Genomic DNA, 22,679 nt, shown 5'->3' with positions numbered 1-22,679 from the left:
TCACGAGATGTTCAAACGCTTCTCAGACGAGCTGTTGGGCCTGATACAGATGTTCCAGCACCACACATACACACAAACTCAAAGATGCCATGAGGTGGTGCCATGTCTGTACTTTTAAGGGTCACAAACACCTGGAACCAAATTCCTTTTATGTGTCGACAAACTTGGCCAATCAACCTGATTCTGATTCTGATTCGTTTACGGTCCTCCATCCATGGACGCTATGTGGTTAAACCGAGCACTGAACGTGAAAGACTCTTGCGCTTTAACTATAAACAGTATAAAACATCTATAGAGTGAACCGAAATAACCCCGTTAAACGACACGCCCTCTTGATGACCTCACAGGCTACGCTTGTCTTTAGCAGGACGCCTTAATCGGTTCGTCATCACCTCACCCTATATCAGAAACACGCCCTTTCTTCGTCCTGATTGGCCAAAAGTCAACGTCAATCACGAAACTGTGTGATCTGCAAGCTGTCGCACGTGAAACATCCCAAAATCACTGAAATAAATGGCTTTCACGCGACTATTGTAAACTCAGTTTAACATTAATATATTTGTCCCTAGCTGATTTAAAGCTTTTTGGAAATAGCACTCGTACATTTTCCTACAAGATGCAACACCTCATTTTAAGACACACACACACACAATGACGTCTATATCTAATTCTGACCCAGATTCATTAGGCAATAAGGCAATGTACTTGTCTAGGTTACTGTGATAGCATGCATCTGTGCATGATGTTGCACATAAACCTTCCATTTCATGATTGAACTCGAATAACCTGTGTTTTTAGGCGGAATTAACGTTAGGACATCAGCTCAGTGGTTGGATGTTGGATCCCTGCCTCCTTTCTCATTGGACTAGAAACCCAAGGCAACTGTCAGCCCATGTGGCGTGGCTATACAACATGGCACACATTTAAATGAAACAGACATCAGTGCAAAGGCAACCAAAGCAGTAAGAAGACCAACACTCAGAAAAAAGGGGTTATTAATCCACATTCACAGAGATAAAGGACTTACAAGGCAGCTCAGGCTCCACTGACCTCGGATGCTTATCTCTCAATCTCTTCTACATCGATTGCAACTGGTAAGTTCTTTATTTATTTATAAATATATATTTTACAAATAATATGGATCTTGTGGCTCGAAATCCTTTGTTTACAAAGTTATAGAAATGCTAGAGGAGCTATGTGATGATAAAGAAGAGGAAGTGCTTGTCTAGACTACGCAGAATATTTTTGCAATCAATTTAATTTTTCTACGTTCAGGCTGATTTTATGGATAATGGAAAAATATATATATGTGTATATATACACACACATAAAACGCATATCGGAAACATTTAATAAGCTATAAACATCTAAACGTGCATCTTTTGGGTTCAATCCCAAACCATTTTGCAGATGGAGTGCACTAGTTAGGGCACTGACGTCAGTAGTTCACACCCTAAGTAGTGCACTTGTGCAGGGAGTAAGGAGGCATTTTACATTCAGCCCTGATAGTACTGATAACACTGATAACACTGAAACCTGCCAGGATTTAACTTGGTTTAAAGCAACAGAATAATTACGTTTCGCTCTCCACATCCCTTAGTACGCTGTTTTCGAAAAAATGTGACCGATTTCAGAGGAATCTCTAATTTTTACACAAGGTCTGATACTGGAGTACCAAGGCCTAATGCAGCCTTTATTGTAGCTTGGGTGTGTTAGGATAATGGTAGTGTTGCTGTGTTATTGATTAATTATGAACATAATCAGAGTTTCGTTCTAATTAGTGTGGTGAGATATAAAGCATTTTTCTTTATAAACAGTAAGATTAGGCTGTCACTTTGTCAGACTGCAGTACTGCTGGAGTTTAACAGCTTCACATAGTCCTGTGTGTCAAAGCCTGCCTTAATGCTGAAGCCATTTATTATCTGTATTAGCTAAGCTTCTGTTTCTTATCGGTATGTTTATGGCCGGTTGTCTGGGTCACAGGATTAATTGTGGTGTCCTAGTGAGGCGTGTGGAAGCCTAGTGGGTCAGGTGTTGGATTACCAATCGGAAGGTTGTGAGTTCGATCCCAGGTCCACCAAGCTGCCACTCTTGGGCCCCTGAACAAGGTCCTTAACCCTCAATTGCTCAGCTTTTTTATAGAAAAAATGATACAATGTAAGTCACAATTTACAGACGCCTTTATCCGGAGCGTCTGCCAATTGCTGGAAATGTAAATGTAAATTGTGCACCTTTATTTCATGATTGTGTGAACAATCTTTTCACAAATTGCCATTGATCTAGAACACAGGTTTCTTGTCCTGGTCCTGGTCCTTGCTGTAATTAATCTGATTTTAGTAATCTAATTCATTAGAGGACGTTTTAAAGAGCAGGGGCAAGACTAAAATGTGCAGCACAGGGGTATTCTGGGATGAGGTGGAGAACCTGTGAATGTGTCATCACCAATTAGTTGCATTTGTGTTGTATTTCCATCCCCAGGGGCAGCGCAGGTGCATCATTTAAGCCATTGTTGCTGATTTGTGGCTGTCTGTGGCTGTATGTTCAGCGGTGCTTAGCTAATTCATTAATTTGTATGACCCCCACCTCCCCAGCCCCTTTGTCCTCATGGGATGCCTGAGTATCCTATAATTATTTCATAAGAGGAGATGATTCCTATTTATGTATTTAACTAATCGGGTGGCTGACATTATTTCATACACAGAGGCTTCATTAGATCTGGGTCAGGTGGATTACTGTCTCTTTTCTGGGCAAACCATTTAGCATCTTCTCTCAAGCTGTTCTGGTCTTGAGTTCTCAGGCATCTGTTTGTGCTGAAATAATGATGTCATAATTAAGCAAGAATGAAGTCATGTAGTAAATTTTTCTTAGAAGACTGAAACTTTTCACCCAGGCTCAATACTAAATGATGCTGAAAGCATGTGTGCATGGTTTCATGTTGACTCATCGGTAATCCTCCTAAATATCTCTCTAACACATTCACATGCATACACACAATGGCAGATTGTTGCATGTCAGCACCTGTCTCGTGAATACGTCTTCTGGCAGCACTCACAGGGAATAGCTCTGGCAAACACCATTCATTTACATCATTCATATATGATGAAATCACAGATTATGAACAAGAGAACATTAAACAAAGTTCATGAATCAGTTAGACAGTTTGTTAGATTATCTTCAGTGAACAACTTTTTTTTTATGTGTGACAAAGCAGCAAACTATATAGCCAATGTTCATCGTGGCAATTCGCAAAACACGATATTCAGCCTTCTCAATTATCTTTTGGAGTATTTGAATTCTTTTCTTGTCTTCAGTGCATCATATTTTTAATGATTTGTTTTTGAAAAGCACAAATGACTGTTTCTGTTTAATACATTTCTATTAAAGGTTACATGGACTTGATTATTATTATTTAATTTTTTTAAACGGAGGTTCCCTTTTTGTGTTCTGTTACTTCAGCTGGCTGTGTTGATGTAAAAGTGCTTTAGAAACCTTTTCCAGTACTATATCAAGAACCAGGCAGATCGACATACTGTATTACTAAAGTAGCCTTTTCAACTGTAGTTTTTGAAACATGACCCAACTTGTGTTCTGTAGGAGATCCCTTTCTTGCTGTTTATCCAGTCACCTACATCTATGTCAATTATTTAGCTGAAGTTAACTCGCCAGACCAGGATAGACGAGTCACTGTGGGATGTGAGTCAGTCATGAAAAAGAGTCTTGACATATATATATAATTTTTTTTTCATTACATAAACTGTTCATAAAAGGTTATTAAAGGCTCATGCAAAGGTGGATGTTGTTACCATTGTCATGCTAGTTGCTTATCTAGACCACGTGGAGAATTTTATGTAGCTGGACCTGTTTAGTTGATTTCTCCTGACATAGTTGGTATTGTGCTGTAGTTGAAGTGTGAAATGTGTTGCATCATGACAAGTAAGCATGTGTGTGTGTGTGTGGGGGGGGGGTGTGTACTGGGTTAAGTGCTTAAGTCATAATAGTTTTCACCCCAGGATTGATTTCTTACTGAGATTATGAATGGAATCATGCATGTAGGGAACAGGAGAATTAAAACCTGCATAAAGAGAAGTCTTTCTTAATTTGTAGGCTTGTGATTGAATTCCCACACTGAGCCCTGGTGCTTGCTTTGATGAATGCAGAACAGAGGGACACTTTGTGCTCCACATTCTGCTTGATTTGCACCATGCACTAGGCAGCGATCCCACCCTGTTCCTGCTTTGTAGATAGCTGTTGTATGGACAGAATTAGAGTGAATTTGTGGTCCCTAAACAAAGCCTACAGTCAGATACCCCCCTCTGTGTCCACTTGAGCCCTCTCACAGCTTTGATGAATGTGTGGTTGGAAGTAGGTCAGGTGAAATGTTCAGTTACAATCTGACCGACTGTAATTGCTCATTGGATGTTGGCTGTCTAAAAGCCTTTACTTTACATCTGTCTGATCCCACAGAAGCTCTCACACTAACATGGAGGAAATCGTCATAGCTGGGATATCGGGTCGTCTTCCGGAGTCAGATAATTTGGAAGAATTTTGGCAAAACCTTTTCACTGGAGTCGACATGGTCACAGAGGATGACAGAAGGTGGAAACCAGGTATCATGTAGAATCAGATATCTGTTGTATATACAGTCCATTGTACAATGTAACAGCTTTATTTAACATGAATATGCTCGGGATCCACTGCTAACGTTCCAATAAAACCTAAAAAACCTTTCCTTATGGAACCTTTTATAGATAAAGAGAATTAAATGATGAATTTGTTTTTAATATTATTTAAGTAGTAATAACACGATTTTTCTTAAACAAAATTATTTAGTAAACAAAATGTTCAGTTTAAAAGGAAAACATATTTTGTCATAGAATGTAAAATAGAAATTTGTTCATTTCATTCTGTACAATTGCTATGCATAAAGCAGAGTGATTAACTAATTAGACATTAAAATTGTAGTGCCTCCCCCTCTGCTCTCTGGTTTCTTAGCCCTGTTGGTTTCTCTTCCTATCTGGCTGCTCTCCCTGTGCTGGTCTTCTCAAAAGATCCTTTTCTCCGTCTCCCTCTTTGCCTTCTCTCCTTGGCAAACAACTGAAGTTCACATTTATGTGCTAAAGTGTCAGCAGTCTTAGTGTGCTGAGAACACAGATGCACTTTGTTGCACCGGAGAATGTGGGATTTAACCTTTATGCGTCTCTTTACCTCTCGTCAGGTCTGTATGGTCTTCCTCGCAGAAATGGAAAACTAAAAGAAATCGACAGATTTGATGCAGCCTTTTTTGGCGTGCACCCCAAACAAGCACACACCATGGACCCACAACTGAGGCTTATGCTAGAGATATCATACGAAGCTATCGTTGATGGAGGTCAGTGTTCCAGCAACCCATCATCCGTGCAATTTGGCAAATCACTATTCGTTAATAAACCTTAGCAATCTTATATGCTTTATAGGTTATACCATCTTTGTACTGTTTATTTGATGCTTGTGTTTATCATGCTTGACAGGCATAAATCCGGTGTCCATGCGTGGCACTAATACGGGTGTTTACATTGGTGTGAGTGGTTCTGAAGCAGGCGAGGCCTTCAGCAAAGATCCAGAAGAGCTGCTGGGGTACAGCATGACCGGCTGCCAGCGCGCCATGTTCGCCAATCGCCTCTCTTACTTTTTTGACTTCAATGGTATGCAAAGTTTCAGTTTTCTATCATTCTTATCATTTTGTCTGTAATAGGGAGCAATTAGAATAAGAACTCATTCGAACATATTCAGAACCCTTAGGCCTGCAGTATTAATAATAACTTGGTGATTTGTTTTTATCATCATTTTTGACAGAATTTAAAATACCAAAGTGTGTGTAGGATAATTTAGATTTTTTTTAACCATAGATATTGATTTACTGCCTAACACATGGTATAAAATAATAAATTTTTAAATAACAGTTAATTTGGTTGTGTATTATAGTGTATATTAGTTATTTCTTCGTTTATTGATTTTAATTGATTTTTTTTACTACTTTTTTTAATTTTATTTAGATAAATTCAGACTTTTATTCAAAAACCGTGAAAATTTGCCTAACTGTGATCCATATTAAAATAAATCTTCTTTTAAAATATATAACAAAATGTTCTTTAGTATTTTAAAGTATTTTAAACCACATTGTTGCCTGACCACGTTACTTTTATGTTGCCAAGTAACTGGGTGACTCGGCATTGATGGTTTTTTTTTGTGTGTGTTTTTTTAAAGGCCCCAGCACAGCCATCGACACAGCATGTTCTTCCAGTCTCCTGGCTCTGGAGAATGCCTTCAATGCTATTCGGCATGGCCAGTGTGATGCAGCACTTGTAGGAGGAGTTAATTTGTTGCTCAAACCCAACACCTCAGTGCAGTTCATGAAACTGGGCATGCTCAGTCCTGATGGAGCCTGCAAGTCTTTTGACGTATCAGGTGAGTTTACTGTTATCTTTTTTCTTCTTTTTTTAATCCTCCCCACCTTTTTTTTTTTTTTGCTAATTGTAATTCTAGTGTACCAGAAATCTGACCTCTTATCTCCCAGGAAATGGGTACTGTCGCTCAGAGGCTGCTGTGGCTGTACTCCTCACTAAGAAATCCATGGCTAAGAGAGTCTATGCTACTGTGCTCAATGCTGGCAACAACACAGATGGCTATAAAGAGCAAGGTAATATACAGAGTGCAATCAGTTTTAAAGCAGCCAAGGATCAGTTTATTGCAAGGGATCCTAGTGGTCACTTTCTTTTAGTTTACTTCAGTCCATCTCCTTTCCCCCAGTGCCTGGTGGCACACTTGTGTCTCGCCAGTGTTTCTAAATGTAATGTTGTAACCAAGTGGGTCAAGTGACCTCGCAAACAGAATTAAGGAAAGAATTTAAGGAAATGTGGCAGAGCTGAGGAGCGTCGTTCTAGGAAGGGCGCGGAGCTAATTTATGGGGCATAAAAATAAAACGATTAGTTTAGAAATATTATAATCATTATAATACAAAAAAATTATTATGGGCTTAGGAACACTATCAAAATTTACATTTATCAAAATCCACATTTAATACACAAAATTTTGTTAGCAGGAAAAAGAAACGCATCCTCTACTTTCTGACTTTATGGACAATGAATACATTTATCCCTGATGCCTGAAGATCAAATGGTTTCCTCATAGGTTTTTGATGGTGTTTTTACCTTCTGCCAGGTGTGACATTTCCTTCAGGAGACATGCAGCAGCGCCTAGTACGCTCTCTCTACCAACAGGCAAACATCTCCCCTGAGCAGGTTGAATATGTTGAGGCCCATGGCACTGGCACCAAAGTAAGTCACGATATGGACACACAAACACACATCTTATGGTTACGGTGTGGTAATACTTAATTATTTTCTTAGGTTGGGGACCCACAAGAAGTGAATGGCATCGTCAGTGTTTTCTGTCAGTCAGAGCGTGAACCTTTGCTTATAGGATCTACTAAATCTAACATGGGCCATCCTGAGCCTGCCTCTGGGCTTGCTGCTCTTGCAAAAGTGAGTCTACAAACATAGTGTTTAACATTTTTTTTGTTATTTGTACATGTATATTAACATATGGCATTTGTATACACACATACATACAAATTTTATTTATATACATATATAAAATTACACCAAGACTGCGTGCACATATATGGTTAATTTCCTCATTTCCGGTGTACACTCAGGTGGTCCTGTCACTAGAACATGGTATGTGGGCTCCCAACATCCACTACCAAAATCCCAACCCAGACATCCCGGCGCTCTTAGATGGACGCGTGCGTGTAGTGGCTGAACCCATTCCCGTGCGTGGGGGAATTGTAGGCATCAACTCATTTGGCTTTGGAGGCTCAAATGTTCATGTTATCCTGCGCCCACCTGGACACAACCCGATTTCTCCAGTTTCACCAGCATCTGTGCCCAGGCTGGTGCAGGCATGTGGGCGCACTGAAGAGGCTGTTAACTTTCTCTTGCATAAAGCCGAGGAACACGGGCAGGACAATGCCCTCCTGGGCCTGCTCAGTGAGTTGAGTACTATTCCCACCTCAAACATGCCCTACAGGGGATACACACTGCTGGGAACACAGGTTAAAGAGGTGCAGCAGGCTGCACCTTCCTCCAGGCCCCTCTGGTATATCTGCTCTGGTAAGTCCACAATGGCCAAATATGTCCTACAACAAGAATTTCCTTTTATGGATTCTGACTTTTTTTTATCTAAGGTTACACCACTGTGATATGTTTTGTGTATTTATATACATGTTTGTGTGACTTCATAAGGTATGGGTACGCAGTGGGCTGGAATGGGCCGTAGCTTAATGCAGCTGCAGGAATTCAGAGAGTCCATCGAGCGATCAGACATAGCTTTGAAGGACACAGGGCTGTGTGTGTCTCGCCTGCTCATGGAGGCTAATGAAAACACTTTTGAGGACACGGTCCATGCATTTGTGGGTCTTGCAGCCATTCAGGTCAGGGCTCGATAATTATGCACATACACGATTCCTGAACTTTGCTTATCGTTATTATGCTCTGTGTCACAATAGCCACTTGAAAATTGGATCATTCTGTAACTGGTTATCTCATCACAAGTTTGTCATCCATATATAATTACTGACTGAATTTTGAGTGCTTGTAATACAAGCTGCTCTTGTATTGTTTACTTAATGTCTCTTTATTACATGTGGAATGTTCTGTTCTTTCCCAGTTTGCTATGTAGTTCATATGCACAATTCATGTGTTGTCATATGTAAGGTCTAATATACACTGATTTGTTTTGTTTACTGCTTTTTAACACCTGTTACATTGCCAGTTTATTAAAGCGTAAATAGGGTGCGTGTACAGAAACTGGGAGAACGTGATATAATTATTGTGCATCGTACTCCAGATTGCACAGATAGACATGCTGCAGAGGATGGGCCTCCAGCCTGATGGCATTGTGGGCCATTCTGTGGGAGAACTGGCATGTGGCTATGCCGACGGCTCCCTCAGCCACAGTGAGGCCATCCAGGCTGCCTACTGGAGAGGAAGGTGTATTAAAGAAGCCAACCTGCCACCTGGAGGCATGGCAGCAGTGGGTAAGAAAACCTGCTCTTGATTAGTCTGTTGTTAAGTGAAATTTAATATCCTAGTGGTTCCTGGTACTGAATTTCAACTTGTTCTCAGGTCTGACCTGGGAAGAGTGTAAAGCTCAGTGTCCACAGGGGGTAGTACCAGCCTGCCACAATGCAGAAGACACGGTCACTATCTCAGGCCCACAGGTACACCAACACCTCTCACTGTGCATTTTCATATTTGAACACTTTCAAATCACATCATTTAATTTTTTGTATTTCTTGTATTTGTGTGTAGGATTCAGTCAGCAAATTTGTTGCTGAGCTTAAGAACAATGGTGTGTTTGCCAAAGAAGTGCGCAGTGCTGGTGTTGCGTTCCATTCTTATTACATGGCCTCCATCGCTCCGGCCTTGCTGGCAGCTCTGCAGAAGGTAAGATGCTGCTTGAACTTCCCTTTAGGACCATAGCGCCATCTGGTGGTTTAGTGCAAAGAAAAGCAGTATGCTTTTTATGATCCAAATTTGAGTACCCATAAAAATATAACTGTAAATATTAACAAAGCAATATTTGTCTAATAAATTGTTTAATCTTGTTAATGCTGAAAAAAGCTACTAAACCTCTTTTTGAACACCTCTAAGTGCTTAATCGCTAATATTCCTGGTTCTATGCAAATTCACTAATATGTCAATAAATTGTTTGTAAAGTGTTCAATTTGACACTTCATTTTAGTTCTGTTTGATATCTTTTCTGTTAAAATGTCAGCCTGTTTTTTCTCTCTTAGACAATAAATGAAAACATTAACCATTTAAAACTCTTTGAGGTACTTAGGGTTATGTTAATAACAGCTGAGATGCTTACTGTAGTTAATGCACACTGACTCATGTTTATTTATATCTGCACTGTCTCAGGTGATAAAAAGCCCATGTCCTCGCTCTCCTCGCTGGATCAGCACATCCATCCCCCAGTCAGAGTGGGAGAGCCCTCTGGCCCTCTACTCCTCAGCTGAATACCATGTGAACAACCTGGTGAGCCCTGTACTCTTCCAGGAGGGCCTGAGCCTTGTTCCGGAGAATGCTGTGGTGGTGGAGATAGCACCACATGCTCTACTGCAGGTAAGGAATACAGCTCGGAATGAGCTCTTAAGTCCAACAGGAGAGATTTTTTGAGCAGCACTCATTAGCTTTGCTCCGACTCCTTCTCCAGGCCATTCTGAGGCGCAGCCTGAAGCCTACTTGTTCCATTTTGCCCTTGCTGAAGAGGGGACATGCAAACAACCTGGAGTTCTTTCTTTCTCACATAGGGAAGATTTACATGAATGGGTCAGTGCTATCTTACTTGCATTGAAAAATATTATTAAAACATATTAGGATCTCACATTTAGTTTTCCTTGCTCATGTTTTGTCTTGTAGTATTAATGTGGACAGTAAGCAGCTGTATCCGGCTGTAAAGTACCCTGTTCCCGTGGGGACCCCCCTCATCTCCCCTCTTATCCAGTGGGATCACTCTCAGAGCTGGGATGTGCCCAAGGTGGAGGATTTCCCAGCAGGATCTGGAGGCTCCACCTCAGCCACTGTGTACAACATTGGTAAGCAAATTTTGTGTTGCACTTAAACTGGACATACAAACATCTTTAGCATTTCTACTGATGAACTCAGTCGAAGAAGGTCGTTCTTGAGAATGCAAGCCATTATACAACTGACCTTTTCCTCCTTCTCTTCTCTTTCTTTTTAAATTAAAAAATTTTTTTTTTTAAACTTGCAGATATTAACCCTGAATCTCCAGACTACTACATGATCGGCCACTGTATCGATGGCCGGGTCTTGTATCCAGCCACGGGTTACCTGGTGCTGGCCTGGAGGACCCTAATGAGGAGTTTAGGCACTGTCCTGGAACACACCCCGGTTACTTTTGAGGATGTCACCATCCACAGAGCCACCATTCTACCCAAGACTGGTGAGTGGTTTTCACTGGTACGTTAAATGAGTGTTTCTTGCACATGGGGCAGATTTAGTTCAGGTTAAGGACCTGAGATCAGATCAGAAGGGTGTCTGTTCAAATCTCAGCGATGCCAGAAAAATGCTTGTTTCTTGAGGGGAAAAAATGCTTTAAATTACTTTAAACCTGCTTAAGTGCTCACTATAATGCATCTTTTCTCAATTTGAGTTTTTTTAATTTTATTATTATTATTATTATTATTTTTTAGATCTCATTCATTTACACAAACAACTCTCTGCTTTATCTTGTTTTATTGTATCGAACTGACCGTATGTAATCTAGGTTAACCTGTGTCTTACAAGTTGACAATGTTTTACATTTAAATAGAAAAAGTGCCAGAGAATGAAAACGAACTCTATGGAAATAAGTAACGATATTCTGCATCAAACCATAGGATCAGTCCAGTTGGAGGTTCGTCTCATGCCCGCCACTAACCGTTTTGAAGTGTCTGAGAATGGCAACCTGGCAGTTAGTGGTAAGTTATATCCCAGTTAGAAAAATGTCTTTCTCTGTTTAAACATCAGTTTAGGCTGCTATGTTTGTTTATACCTATCTCATATCTCTGACTGTCTCAGGTAAGGTGAGCTTGTTGGAGGAGGCAGCTTTGGATTCTTTTCACTCTCAGATGACTGAACCTGTGACTGCAGAGGCAGAGGAACCGAAACTGCGTCTGAAAGCTGGAGACATCTACAAAGAGTTGCGTCTTCGTGGATATGATTATGGCAAAACCTTCCAAGGCATTTTGGAGTCCAACAATGCTGGTAAACACATGCAAGCTCATTTTCTATAGATTAAAAAAAAAAAAATTTGTGATGTAGATAGGAAGTTGCATTTTTTTGGGGGGGTTTACAGGTGACCATGGAAAGCTGCAATGGACAGGAAATTGGGTGACGTTTCTGGACACCATGCTGCAGATGATTGTGGTTGGCCTGCCTGGACGTAGCCTGCGCCTCCCAACACGTATTCGTTGTGTGTGTGTAGATCCAACATTACATGAGAAAAGAGTTCACGATTACTATGAGGACAGGAAAGGTAAATGCATTTAAGAGCCTTGTTACATTTTTATATTTGGATAAATCTGTGCTGTACCTGCAGGGAAAATATATTAAGTGTGTGACAGCCACAAATAATCTAACAGTGTGCTGTGTCTATGTCCTTTTTTTTTCTTTTCTTTTTTTTTAAGTTGTTGATGTCCACGTGAACCGCTGCTTGGACAACATTACAGCAGGTGGGGTTCAGATCTGTGGCCTCCATGCCACAGTCGCACCTCGTCGCCAGCAGCAGCAGACCCCACCCACTCTGGAGGAGTTTGTCTTCACGCCCCTGGTGGAAACCGATTACTTGTTATCCAGTGAGAAACTAGCAGAACAGCTCCGACACAGCAAAGGCAAGTTCCTTTCCTCTCTTATTTTTAGTATGTTTTTAATCAGGTGTGAATGGACAAATACATCTTAACTCTCAGACCTCCTTAATTTCTTGACATGCTTTGATCTTTTCTACAGGTCTTATTAACCATCTCCAGAGGAAGTTGGCCAGGCATGGAGTGAAAATTTCCATCCCGGGGCTGGAGGGTGTAAGTGAGGACCAGCTGATTGAAGCAGAGACCGGGAATGGTCTGTTACGGCTACTCTCAGTACTTTGTGGTCTGGAACTTAATGGGAATCTGCGCTCGGAGCTGGAGCAAACCGTGCAGAAGGAGAAGGAATGTTTGCTACAGGATCCTCTTCTTAATGGCCTCCTTGACTCTCATGCACTGCGCCACTGCCTCGACACCGCTCTGGAGAACTCCACTCCTGGCAAACTCAAAGTCCTGGAGGTACAGTGAAATATTTATGATGCATTGAAAAATGAGGTTATAAATGGACCAATATATTACAGCAATATGCTTAACATAATTACACTCGGTTCTCTCAATTCAGGCCCTTTCCAGCAATGGCCGTGTGTTTTCCCGGGCTGTCAGCCTCCTCAACATTCAACCCATGCTGCGTCTGGACTACACGGCCTCTGACGTAAGCACGGAGCTGCTTTCAGCCCAGCAAAGCTCTCTGGAGGCGCAGGGTGTATCCGCCGCTCAGTGGGATCCTCAGCAGAGTACAGCCATGGCCAGCCTGGGAGGTTCTGACCTGGTGATTTGTAACTGTGTCCCAGGCCCTATTTCAAACCCAACGGTTTTGTTGGAAAACCTGACATCAGCTGCCAGGGAAGGTGGCTTTGTTCTGTTACACACCCTGTTAAAGGGAGATACGCTGAGTGAGACAGTGGCCTTCCTCACCTCTCTGGACAATCAGACCAGCCTCCTCACTCAGGTGTGTTTGAAAGCTTGTGTACAATGTAATGGTCAGATAACCAGATGGAAATTCTTGTGAAAAACAGGAATTTTGCCCTGCGACCTGGCTCAGTTTTGGTACTTAGTTGATCTTATTGTGTTTGTGTGTGTGTGTTTGCATGCACTTAGGCTGAATGGGAGATGCTCTTTGAAAAGGTCTCTCTTAACATGGTCATGGTGAAGAAATCATTCTACGGCTCGGTTCTCTTCCTTGGCAGAAGGAAAACTCCTGAGAAACAGCCCATTACACTCTCTGTAGGCTCCACCGATTACACCTGGGTAGAGACTCTTAAGGTGAGTCTGGTTTGTCTCACATTGCAGTTTACATAGTTTTCGATTAAAGTTTAATTTTTTTTTTCCTAAGGTCTGTAGTTCTGCTTAAGTTATTGCAGTCCAAACTAGGAAAAAAGGGAAATAGTTCACAGTACCATTAATAGGAACCTAGTGTCCAATGGGGGTGGGGACACTTTATCTCCCCAGATATAGCACTTAGATGAACTAAAGAGGCAAAGATTATTAGATAACAATAATGACACATATTTAAAGACTTCTAAGTTTTGTTTTGTTTGTTTGTTTTATTAAAAGAAGTTGTGCTGTTTTGAAAAATTCTAGTAATGCTCATTGTACAATATGCACTTTCCTGAACAGGTAGGTTAAGTACTAAGAGCTGCAGCTCTCTGACATGCTTTCTCTAATTCTGTAAATTAATTATCATACTCTTTTATTTCCTTTAGAGCCTGCTAGCTGAGATTTCAGATGATCCAATATGGCTGACAGCCACTCAAGGCCATAATGGAGTGGTGGGGATGGTCAACTGCCTTAGACAGGAGCCTGGAGGCAACCGCATCCGGTTAGTTTTAGTTACATTTATTACACTTTAACATTCTTAAGCACAGGTTTATTGAGTGCATTCAGGTTTTGGTTAAAAGATAATGATGATTTTTTTTAAATGTCAGTGTTCATGTGTGTGATTTTTTTTTTTTTTTTGTCTCTTCTTTCAAAGGTGTGCATTTGTGTCTAACCTGAAGAAGTCCTCTGTGACTCCTTCTCTTCAGCTTTCTCATAAGGACATGCAGGCAGTACTGCAGAAAGACCTGGCCATCAACGTGTATCGGGATGGACAGTGGGGGATGTTCAGACACCAGTTACTTACACAAGGTATACCATGTCAGCACCGTCCCTATAGATTTACACCAAGATATAAAACTAAAACTATTTTCTAAAACTCTCTTTTATGTGTCTTACTTTGTGTTTTTGTATATGACTCTTATCTGTATTGTAGAACTGAACGAGGAGCTGACTGAGCAGGCTTATGTGAATGTCCTTACTCGTGGTGATCTGTCCTCTCTACGCTGGATTGCGTCCCCTCTGCGCCACTTTGTTCCTTCTAACCCGAATGTGCAGCTTTGCACCGTCTACTTTGCCTCACTCAACTTCCGAGACATCATGCTAGCAACAGGCAAACTGCCCCCAGATGCTATTCCAGGTAGCTAACTCGACTTCATTAATCATTTATCTGCTTTAAAATAAATACTGTCTCTCTGATATATCATGATAATGTAAAAAAAAAAAAAAAAGGTTTTAATACTGCAAAAATCCCTGTGCAGGAGACATCGCACTCCAGCAGTGCATGCTGGGAATGGAATTCTCAGGGCGGGACCCTAGTGGGCGTCGTGTTATGGGCCTCCTGCCTGCTAAAGGTCTGGCAACTTGTGTGGATGCAGATAGTCGTTTCCTTTGGGATGTCCCATCCAGCTGGTAGGACACTTGCTTTGTGAATACAAAGAAATATTCTATAACAACAGTAGTGTAACTGTGTGTGTGTGTGTGTGTGTGTGTGTGTGTGTGTGTGTGTGTGTGTGTGTGTGTGTGTGTGTGTGTGTGTAGGACGCTGGAGCAGGCTGCATCAGTACCTGTGGTCTACGCTACAGCTTATTACTCCATGGTGGTGCGTGGGCGTCTGAGGCCCGGTGAGTGTGTGCTTATCCACTCTGGCTCTGGAGGAGTGGGCCAAGCTGCTATTGCAATCGCACTCAGCATGAACTGCAAAGTCTTCACTACAGTGGGTGAGTGCTTTCATAGCAACAGTAAATACAATTAATAATATTGCTGAATGAATCTGGTTCTGACATCTGAGATTTGACAGGTTCCAAAGAGAAGAGGGCTTACCTGCAGGAAAGATTCCCCAAGCTCACTGCTGAATCATTTGCTAATTCAAGAGATGCCTCTTTTGAGCAACATGTGCTGAAGCACACACAGGGCAAAGGTCAGAATCACCATAAAGATATGATAAATTAGATATAATTGCTGACATTTTTATACCTGTGAATTACTAATCTCTTGTTTGGACACAGGAGTTGATGTGGTTCTGAACTCCTTGGCTGAGGAGAAGCTGCAGGCTAGCTTACGGTGTTTGGCCAGGCATGGGCGCTTCCTGGAGATCGGCAAATACGACCTCTCAAACAACACCCATCTGGGTGAGTTCTACAATCTTTTCTCAGCCTGAAACCACAACTGCTGTTTAAACTTGCACACTTTCTACTGATTGCAGCCCAGATTATCCTATTTCAATAATAATCAGATATGATCAGTCACATTTAAATGTGTGTAGCTTTTTATTACACTATTAGTTAGAAACTTGGTATACAAAATGTTTTTTTTTAAAGCTATCTAGCTTTCTATTAGACCCATCTGATTCAACTGACCAAATTAGATGTAATAACTAATATTTTGGGAAGAGATTGTTCTCTGCAGCTCAGTTTCTACATTATCTTAAATAATAATAACACCCGACTCCTGATTGACCGTATTCTGAATACCATGGGTATGAAGGATGTTTTACTGTACAAACAGCAGCTGATTTTCAATTTTCTGCCACTGATTTGTGTTTCTGCCACAGGCATGGCACTTTTCCTAAAAAACGTGGCCTTCCATGGGATCCTACTAGATGCTCTGTTTGAGGAGGGGAACCGTGAGTGGGAAGAGGTGTCCTTGTTGCTGAAGAGGGGCATTACAGAGGGAGTGGTGCAGCCACTGCGCACCACTGTTTTTGAAAGGAATCAGGTGGAGGATGCTTTCCGTTACATGGCTCAGGGGAAACATATTGGCAAAGTGCTGCTGCAGGTGAACACTACATCATCCTTAAATGATTACATTCATGTTGATAGGTGAAAAACTTTTCTTTACATTGGTTTCCCATTCTCAGGTTCAGAGACTCAAATCCTGTATATTTCTTCCTCAGGTGCGTGTAGAAGAGGATGGTGGCAATACCACAGCTGCTCCTCTCGCACTTCCTGCTATTTGCCGGACTTTTTGTCCTGCTTCACATTCGTACATCATCACAGGAGGTCTGGGAGGCTTTGGACTGGAGCTAGCTCACTGGCTTACTGAGAGAGGAGCTCGCAGACTAGTGCTCACTTCTCGCTCTGGCATTCGCAACGGTAACTCCTGAATAATTATAGTTCAGCATAGGTTAAAAATGCCTTGCTGTTATTCATTTGGTTTTAGCCTGTACATGCTGTAACATGTTGATACCTTTTGAAACAGGTTATCAGGCAAAGCGAGTGCGAGAGTGGCAAGCTATGGGCATCCAGGTGCTTGTGTCTAAAAGTGATGTTAGCACCTTGAAAGGGACCGAGCGGTTAATCTCTGAAGCGCGCCAGTTAGGCCCCGTAGGAGGCATCTTCCACCTTGCAATGGTAATCCTCCAAAATTTTATTCTGTACTCCTTTTTGTTTTACAAGGATTTTTTCCTGATGGTTAGCTTCCTGTTTATACTCTTACCCTGTGTCTTTAGGTTTTGCAAGATGGTATGCTTGAGAATCTGACGCCTAAGCAGTTTATTGATGTCAACAAGCCTAAATATGATGGAACACTCCACTTAGACAGGTAGCCTTGTAATAGCTAATGAATACTTATTATTACTTACGGATTTTAACCCTAAAACTTGTCATCAGTTTCGATGAATAATTATTGATTTCGATTGACAGAGTGACGAGGCAGAAGTGTCCCAAGCTGGAGCACTTTGTAGTGTTCTCCTCGGTCAGCTGTGGACGTGGCAATGCTGGTCAGAGCAACTACGGCTTTGCCAATTCCACCATGGAGCGAGTGTGTGAGCAGCGTCGTCATGACAACCTGCCAGGTCTGGCTGTGCAGTGGGGTGCTATCGGTGATGTGGGTGTAGTCCTTGAGACTATGGGCGGGAACGATGCTGTGATAGGCGGCACATTGCCCCAGCGTATGGCCTCCTGCCTGGAGGTGTTGGACCGCTTCCTGTCCCAGCAGTGGGCTGTCATGTCCAGCTTTGTGCTGGCAGAAAGGGTGCAGGTGGCAAAGGGGGAAGGCATTGGGCAGAGGGACCTGGTGGAGACAGTGGCTCACATTCTAGGTAAATCTGGTGTTTAACCCTTTTTTGTTTTGTGTAATTTAAATGTTTTACCGGAGATAGTATTTCACATTTATTCTTATAGCAGGTGATTTTCATATTTCATTCAAGGGGCAAAATTCAGTTCAGGCATAGTGCACTGTGGTTAAGTGATCAAGAGCCCAAGAGTAGCTTTTTTGGATTTAAAGTTATCACAGAGATTTAAATTTAACTTCCTGTTCACTAGATGAATTTGTTGGACTAACACTGCCATATAATAATGTATGGGGTAGTTATGAATCATTTTTACTGCATGACTTGTATTTATTTGTTTTCCATAGGTGTCCGTGACGTAAGCAACCTGAATCCTGACGCCTCATTGGCTGATCTGGGTCTGGATTCACTTATGGGTGTGGAGGTGAGACAAACACTTGAAAGAGACTATGATATTGTCATGGCGATGAGAGACATCCGACAGCTCACCATCAACAAACTGCGTGAGATGTCCAGCACATCAGGAGACTCTGAGGGTAAGCGTGAGCATACAGCATGTTGTCTGGTGTGTCTTTATCGTTTATAAGAAACAGAGACCTGGAAAGTAAGTATTTATAATTTTTGTTTCTCCCTTCTAGCTAAGCAGCCAGAGGGGAAGCATCCTGGAGCTCAGGCTTTGCTGGATTCTGATCTCAACGGGATGCTGGTAAATCCGGATGGCCCCACAGTGACGCTTTTGAATGAGGTGAAGAGTGTAGAAAAGCCGCTGTTCCTGATTCACCCAATCGAGGGCTCTACTGCTGCTTTCCGCACTCTAACTGCCAAACTCAGTGTCCCATGCTATGGCCTGCAGTGCACCAAAGGTACTAATACCACAGCAGACTCCACAGATAGTAGGACAGATGAGCTCGGCACCGTTTTTAAAAATATGCGTTTAAAGTTTGATTTTGTAAAACCCCATTAACATTTTGTGATGCTTCCTGGAAAGGTTAATGGTACAGAGTCTCTTGTAATGTCTTACATGATTGTAAACAATTTTAAAGGGATCTTGCACCACTACTCCATGACAAAGGAATAAAAGCTCCTTTAAATTCCTACGTGCATGTGGGCACATGTTTACATTCAAAACCACAGGTTTTCATTGTGTTTAATTCTTTCTGCAACCATAGAACTCAATTATGGCCTAGTCTGAATTATAATGGTGTGGGAGTTTTAATAGATTGCTCTCTTATATATAGATCGTCATTACTCATATATTACTCATATAATTGGTACTTACTGTAAGTGTCAGTGATGTACAATAGTTTATTCAACTATAACTAACTTCTCTCTCTAATGTGTGTGCTTATAGCGGCACCATTGGACAGTATTCAAAACCTGGCTGCATATTACGTGCAGTGTGTGAGGCAGACACAGCCGGAGGGGCCGTATCGCATCGCTGGCTACTCCTTTGGTGCTTGTGTAGCTTTTGAGATGTGCTCTCAGCTACAGGAAATGCAGTGCCCTGTGGAATATCTCTTTCTTTTTGATGGCTCACATTCTTATGTGGCAGCATACACACAGGTGGGAGACTCTTCTGTGGATTTTCTTGTTCTCTCACACGATGCATGACTTATTTGCTGTGTCTTTTTCACCAATAGAGCTACAGGGCCAAGCTGACCCCTGGTAATGAGTCTGAGGCTGAGACTGAGGCACTATGCGCTTTCATCCAGCAGTTCACAAGCATTGAGTATAACAAGGTAATCCGCAACTGGATGTTTGGCCTTCAGGCTAAAATTAATTTGGCTTCATCCAAAATCTGCTGCGAATCTGTTTGTGTGTGCATTAAAGCTGAAATGACGCTTTCACAATTAAACGAAAGACACTTTTCATAAAGCCAAAGCCTTCTGCTAGAAACTGTGTAAAAAGTCATTTGGTACAGTTTGAATTAAATCCACTGATCCCTGAATACATGTTAAGCATGATGTAGACAAAAATATCAAATTGGATTTTGTTATAGTGAACATCATTATTATGTCTAAATGTCTTCTTTTAATATAGAAATAATTATGGACATCAAAATGGGTACTTATTTAGATCAAACTAATTCCAGTCATCAAATACTCCACCAAAAACTTAACTGGAATGTCAGAAATCGACCAAAGGGCTCACAAAGCACTAAAAAAACTAGTTTAGAAAAGACTTTTTCTATAACGATTTACACTACTTGCTGTCTTCCCTCTGTGTATTCTCTTTTCACATTTGTAGCTCTTGGAGACATTGCTGCCTTTGAAAGATCTGGAGGCTCGAGTGAACCATGCAGTGGATCTGATTGCATGTAAACATAAGGGTATTACCCGTGACACCCTGCACTTTGCTGCCTCCTCATTCTACTACAAACTAAAGGCTGCTGATTGCTACATCCCATCTACCAAATACCATGGCAACATCACCCTACTGAAGGCTAAAGCCAGCAGTGGCTATGGAGATGGACTTGGAGCTGACTACAAACTGCACGAGGTTAGTATAGCCCTTAAATAAACCCTTGTATTCAGTCATTTGAGGCATGGAAATAATGTGAAATGCAATTTGAATTTAATAATGTAATATTGCCTGTGTGCAGGTGTGTGATGGGAAGGTTTCAGTTCATGTGATCGATGGGGACCACCGTACCTTCCTACAGGGATTGGGTGCAGAGTCCATCACGAGCATCATGCACAGCTCACTGGCAGAACCACGTGTTAGCATCAGAGAGGGCTAAACTCAATCCGCTGTTTTCACTTTCCTTCCTAATTTTCTCCTACATGAGAGAAAGAAGAAATTATTTGGCCTTCAATACATAAAATGCACTTAATCCTGATCCCCAATTTCTTGTCATTTGAACATGTCTTTTTTTAAGTCATGTGCTCTTCTGTAGAGTTTTTCCTATTCTTTAAGTGTTGTAAAATAATATTAAAGTGTCCCTTTAACTTCAAAGGCTCATGAAATATCATGACCTTTTAATAGTGCCTAGATACTAGTGCTAAAACAGTCTGCTCTAGTATACATGGGCATCATAAACCAACTGATCAGCTTATAAAAGTTCATATTTACCCGGTCACCAAATGTTCTTCATAAACCTAATGATGCGCAGTCATGTACATTCCATTTAAATTTGCAGGATTGTTCCAAACTAAGTTACTTATGGTCCGGTTACCAGTATTAACACCTTGATGTTTTGCCTGTTGCTGTCTTAATCCTGATGTTAATGTCTTGGTGCAACAGTTATGTTATTGCTGGGTATATGAGGGGGAAAAATGTGTGTTTCACATCAGAGCCAAAGCCACAATTAAACAAAAAGCACTCAAGGAACAATATGATTTTTGAAGAAAAAAAAACTTGTGAAAGTTAGTATTGTATGCACATGATCACTGAAAAAATATTCATGAAAAGATGCAAAGGCCTACCTGACACTGATGGGAACACAGTTTTTCTCCATGCAAGATAATCTGTACTAATGTTACTGTATTTTCTAAACGCGAATGCTGCTTCTGTGCTTATCTATATAATGACAGGAAAACAAATGAAATCTGGCTGTGCATTGTGTTTACCTTCAATGGATCATTCCAACATTCCTTCTTTCCTTAGAAACAGTTACCAGATGTATGTGTTTCTATGATGTCTCTTGATTTCAAAATGCTCAGCATTTAATCCAAAAAATGTGCTGGTATTGGTAGATATGTAGTACAATATGTATGTTTTCATTGTGGCCAAGTCCACAGTTTACCCAAAACTCAAAGAGTCCCACCACCCACTTGATCTTAGCATGAAGGGTTTTTAATTTAGCATTGGACTGAAATACTGGTCAAAGGAATGAGCCCTTAGGGTTTCCCTGCTTCAGATGAAATGACGAAAGGCAACACAGAGAGTAAATCTCTGGAGAATATCTGAGACTTCTCTTCAAGTCTATGACGAACTGGATGCCTTCTCTGATGATGTGCTTAGGGCACAGATGACCAGTGTGGCTTTGTTATATATACTGTTACTGTGATTTTGTTTTTGTGTAATATTTCAAGTATTTATTTAGAAGTAAAAATAAAGAACCATCACTAATAGGTCTTCTCTTGTTTTTCTGGAAAATATTTCAGTTCGAAGAATGTTTAAAGAAGCAGAGTCAATGAATTTCAATCAAATGATGCATGAGTTTTACAGTAGTGTACTGATGAGCTTTGAACATTTTATGATCTATAAATGCCCTACAAAAGAGGTGAAATATTTATAGAAGATGGAAGGAATGGAATTATTAAAACTAGGTGGGGTGGAATGAATGAACACAAATCTGTAAATCTAATTAATTAAGGCACAATATAGAAGACAGTAGCAGAATTTAATAGCAAAAAAGTCTACTATATGATGAAATTAGGGACAGTTGTAATGGCAAAACTAATCACAAACATGATTCTAGAGGTGTTCAATATTAACCTTAAGGAGAATTAGAGATTTTATTAATAATATATTTAATTTAATACTCGTACTGTCTATATTGTCTAACGTTGAATTGTCTCGAATAGTCTGTCTTGTCTGTTTTTGTCTGTACAATCCAAGCTAAATGTATAGTGTTATTTATGTCTGTACTTTTGAGAGTCACCAACCAGCTGGAACCAGATTCCTTGTGTGTGTCAACACACTTGGCCAATAAACCTGATTCTGCTTCATTATATGAATATTTATGTATCATGAGTTAAAATTCAAATGTATTTGTACGGCTCTTTTTAACAACTGACATTGTCTCAAAGCAGCTTTATAGAATATAAACATGAAACAAAAGGTTAATATAATAAACATAAAAACAAAATTCAAGATTAATATTAGATATATTTAAATGGTGCAACAGGTTAAGTCTCTGGGTTGTTGATCGGAGGATCTGGGTTCAAGCCCCAGCACAGCCAAGCTGCCACTGCTGGGCCCTTGAGCAAGGCCCTTATCCCT

The 22,679-nt window shown here is 40.9% G+C and overlaps 1 protein-coding gene across 1 annotated transcript; it reads left to right on the top strand.

Annotated features, from left to right (window-relative positions):
• Positions 1–656: 656 nt before the first annotated feature.
• fasn (fatty acid synthase) lies at positions 657–21,805 on the top strand. Its single transcript, XM_027177536.2, has 42 exons — positions 657–1,094; positions 4,465–4,607; positions 5,216–5,368; positions 5,508–5,681; positions 6,244–6,444; positions 6,554–6,676; positions 7,198–7,313; positions 7,386–7,520; positions 7,694–8,150; positions 8,283–8,470; positions 8,887–9,076; positions 9,165–9,259; positions 9,351–9,485; positions 9,963–10,166; positions 10,258–10,373; positions 10,464–10,639; positions 10,816–11,007; positions 11,444–11,524; positions 11,625–11,810; positions 11,902–12,081; positions 12,233–12,436; positions 12,552–12,865; positions 12,969–13,355; positions 13,505–13,669; positions 14,110–14,225; positions 14,379–14,533; positions 14,658–14,861; positions 14,983–15,133; positions 15,263–15,441; positions 15,522–15,641; positions 15,730–15,852; positions 16,275–16,498; positions 16,617–16,815; positions 16,922–17,073; positions 17,172–17,263; positions 17,365–17,762; positions 18,080–18,268; positions 18,371–18,595; positions 19,084–19,295; positions 19,373–19,471; positions 19,980–20,231; positions 20,335–21,805. Exons 2-42 carry the CDS (start codon positions 4,481–4,483, stop codon positions 20,470–20,472), a joined length of 7,527 nt encoding a protein of 2,508 aa, XP_027033337.2. The 5' UTR covers positions 657–1,094; positions 4,465–4,480; the 3' UTR covers positions 20,473–21,805.
• The last annotated feature ends 874 nt before the right edge of the window (positions 21,806–22,679 follow it).

This window comes from Tachysurus fulvidraco, chromosome 8 (assembly GCF_022655615.1).
Source record: "Tachysurus fulvidraco isolate hzauxx_2018 chromosome 8, HZAU_PFXX_2.0, whole genome shotgun sequence".
Classification (NCBI taxonomy): Eukaryota; Metazoa; Chordata; class Actinopteri; order Siluriformes; family Bagridae; genus Tachysurus; species Tachysurus fulvidraco.
This window is presented reverse-complemented; position numbering and strand designations above follow the sequence as displayed.